General features: G+C 64.0%; 1 protein-coding gene and 1 long non-coding RNA gene across 2 annotated transcripts in view; both read right to left on the reverse strand.

Moving 5' to 3' along the window:
• RNASEK (ribonuclease K) overlaps positions 1-162 on the reverse strand; it is a 3,501-nt gene extending 3,339 nt beyond the window's left edge. The window contains exon 1 of the mRNA XM_006029566.3: positions 5-162. Coding sequence (XP_006029628.1) covers positions 5-82 — 78 coding nt within the window. The 5' untranslated portion in view covers positions 83-162. The remainder of the gene's footprint in view (positions 1-4) is intronic.
• Positions 163-1,161: 999 nt separating this feature from the next.
• Positions 1,162-2,270, reverse strand: LOC112551243. Its single transcript, XR_003095487.1, has 3 exons — positions 2,186-2,270; positions 1,825-1,889; positions 1,162-1,404 (listed from the first exon to the last, which is right to left on the reverse strand). It is a non-coding gene; the product is annotated as an uncharacterized LOC112551243 (long non-coding RNA).
• Between the last annotated feature and the right edge of the window lie 972 nt (positions 2,271-3,242).

Raw genomic sequence — 3,242 nt, forward strand, 5'->3', positions numbered from 1 at the left:
CTACCAGCATGATGACCCCCCAGGCGCTGAGCACGATGCCGCAGGCGGCCAGCCTGGGTCCGCAGCACAGCAGCGACACCATGTCCGAGCCCGTCCCGGCCGCTGGGGGGGGAGGCCCGACCCGACCTGCCGCTGCGAAGTGCAGTCCGGAAGTGGGCGGGGCGAGGGCTGGGCCCGGCTCCTATTGGCTGTGCGCCACCGGCGGAGCCTCCCCTGCGCTGCTCCCCGCCCCCGGGAACAGCTGGGCCGGGGCGGATCGCTCCAGCCAACATCGTCCTTCTCGCGGCCTCCGCGGCCCTGGGGCTGCCTAGCTCGCCCGACCCGACCTGCCGCTGCGAAGTGCAGTCCGGAAGTGGGCGGGGCGAGGGCTGGGCCCGGCTCCTATTGGCTGTGCGCCACCGGCGGAGCCTCCCCTGCGCTGCTCCCCGCCCCCGGGAACAGCTGGGCCGGGGCGGATCGCTCCAGCCAACATCGTCCTTCTCGCGGCCTCCGCGGCCCTGGGGCTGCCTAGCTCGTGCCTGACCCTGCCTGGCCAAGGCCAAGGCCAAGACCCCCCCCCCAGACCCATGAAACACTGCTGTTTTGGGCTTTGGCTTTTTAAATAAAAAAAAATAGCACCCGAGCACCCCCGCCCTGCGCCCGCGGCAACGTCCTTCCCTCTTACACAGAAAATACATCCCCGGCGCTGCTGCAGCGTTGCCCGCGACGCTCGGGCCGCTACACGCGTCACAGCCCAAACGCGGCGCCGAGGCTCGTCCCCCGCTTGTTTCAAGAGCAGAAGGAGGCACCGGGCGTGGCACGCTCGGTCTGACGCCGGTAAAGTGTAAAGCTGGCAGTTGTGGCAGGTAAATGCCCCTGAGAGGGGCCAGGGGAACCCCGTGCTGGTTTCAAAAGGAAAACCGGGGCGGGAATGGACGGCCCCTTGCGTGCAGCGAGACGGGAGAGGGACTGTCGTCGTGCTTGTGTAAACCCCGACACTCTCATGCGTGTCTGGGTTGCTCCCCGTCAGGCCGAGATTCACCTTCCAGTGATGAGCATCACCTGGACCCGTCAGGCCAAACCCCACCTCCTTACTGCTGTTGCATAGCGTGTGTGCAGAGCGGGGCATATTGGTGGCTGCTGCACGTGGGGAGGTGGGAAGGCGGAGCCAGAAGGCTTCTTAGTGTCATGTCCGGCGCCGGGAAAAGGTGTCCAAAATGGGTTTAAAAGTGCCAAAAAAACCAACCCCTCCCTCCAGTCTTTTGCGTAAATGGAATGTATGGGACAGGGACAGGCCCAGGCGGGCGGCTGCAGCAGAGGAGACCTGCGCCCGTCTGGCTGCCGGGTGTTCACATGCAAAGGCAGGGGCTGGTGACGCTGCTGCTGCTCCATCTCAGCTGCCCATCCTCCAGGTAGGAGCAGCAACTAGGTGAGGGGAGAAAAGACTGTTGGAAACTCCCTGGGACACGGACACACATGCAGAACCCAGGTGTCCAGGATACACACACAGTGTCCAAACTGTATCCCCCACCTCTGTGTGGGCTGGATGCAGAGTGCTGGATGCCTGCGCACCCGCCTGCTCGGCTCTGGACACTACTCCCAGCCACGGCCGTGTCGCAGCAGCTGCGCCAACCTGACGCTGTGCCCAATGCACCCCTGCACCTGCCCAGAGCCCAGAGGGGCACAGAGCAGGGCAGCAGCACGGGCAGGGCCCAGGGGGGCTCACGCTCCCCCCAGACCAGGGGCACCAGGGTTTGCAGCAGGGCAGTGCCATTCATTCTGAACCTGAAAGCAGATGGGGTAGACCCAGAGGTCCTCATCCCGCCCCCTGCCCAGGACACTCACCGAGTCTCCTCCTCCACAGCTAGGAGTGGTTGGACCTACATGGTCTTGTGATGCTCCAGCAGTGCCTGCAGGGTCAAATGAGACAGCCTGTGGCACTGGATGCCCACCCCAGAGCCAGCTGCACTGGGGGCCATGTTATACCCAGTCCCCGGTGCCCACCCCAAAGCCAGTTGCATCACAGGGACCCTGGGATACCTGCCCCAGAGCCAGCTGCAGCAGGGGGCCCTGTTATCCCCAGCCCTGACAGCCCACCCCAGAGCCAGCTGCATCTCACTGCTGGGCATCGGCGCTCTGGACAACCAGCCCCCAGTGCCCCAGCCCAGAGGAAGCCACACCACCGGCTTCTCACTTGGATACCTACCTGTGCCGCATCAGAGTGGATCAGCTGCCGACCTCTTTCTTTACAGAAGGTGACAATGCCGAGTGGCTGAGGGGGCTGGGGCTGGAGATGGTCCCTGCAGGACTGGTCTTTGTGGGAGGAACCGGAGAAGTAACTGCAAACTCAAAGGAGCTGGAAGCTGCAGGAGACGCGGGGGGAAAGGGTGGGGGGTGGGGAATGTTCAGGTAGACGTGGATCCCTCAGATAGCATATGGGCCAAGACCCATCCCAGCTGGTAAGAGGGCATTGAGTCCTGGTACAGCAGTGGGTGAGCTGCAACTGGCTCTGGGGTGGGCACTGGGGCTGAGTATAACGGGGTCACCCCCTTGAACCTCAGCTCCCCTCACTCCCCTTCCTTACAGGGACTGGAGGAAGGCACAAGGGTGTCATTCTTCAGCACGAGTGCCCCACGTATCCCTGATGTCTTAGACAGTCCCAGTGTCGTCGGTATCACCACCACTAAAAAGGTGACTGGGAGGGGAAGTGGGTGTCAGAGGAAACAGCGAGCGCAGCACAAACAGCAACTTCCCTATTCCTAGACACCTGGGTTCCCCAAGCCGGGGGCTGGAAAGGACCCAGGGGCATGTCCAGCCCAACCCCTGCCTGAGGCAGCAGGATCAGCCCCGTGCAGCCCAGACACTTCCACCCTCCAGCCACTTCCTACAGCTACCGTTAACCCCAGGCCTCGCCCCCACCTCTGCCCCGGGGACAGCAGGGGGGCCATGGCCCCACATCTTACTGCTGCCAGAGGTTGGAGATGTTGCAGAAAGCCCAGGTCATGCCCCTACTGCAGAGGGAGGGGAACCCCCCAGGGCCAAACGGGGCTGAGCAGGGGGCAAATTCTTGACCCTGAGCTGAGGGGCAAGACCCTGTAGTCAGGACCCTGTAGGGCTGGTCCCAGCAGGTGCATTAGCCTAGCCTGGGCTGCAGCACCACCTGGCACCTCTGGGAGGGCTTAAACCCCCGCCCAATGGAGCAGGAAGTGGGGGGGGGGGGCAGCCAGCAGAGCCCGGGCACCATGACGCCCAGATCCCCCCCT

This window comes from Alligator sinensis, unplaced genomic scaffold, assembly GCF_000455745.1.
Source record: "Alligator sinensis unplaced genomic scaffold, ASM45574v1 scaffold553_1, whole genome shotgun sequence".
NCBI lineage: Eukaryota > Metazoa > Chordata > Crocodylia > Alligatoridae > Alligator > Alligator sinensis.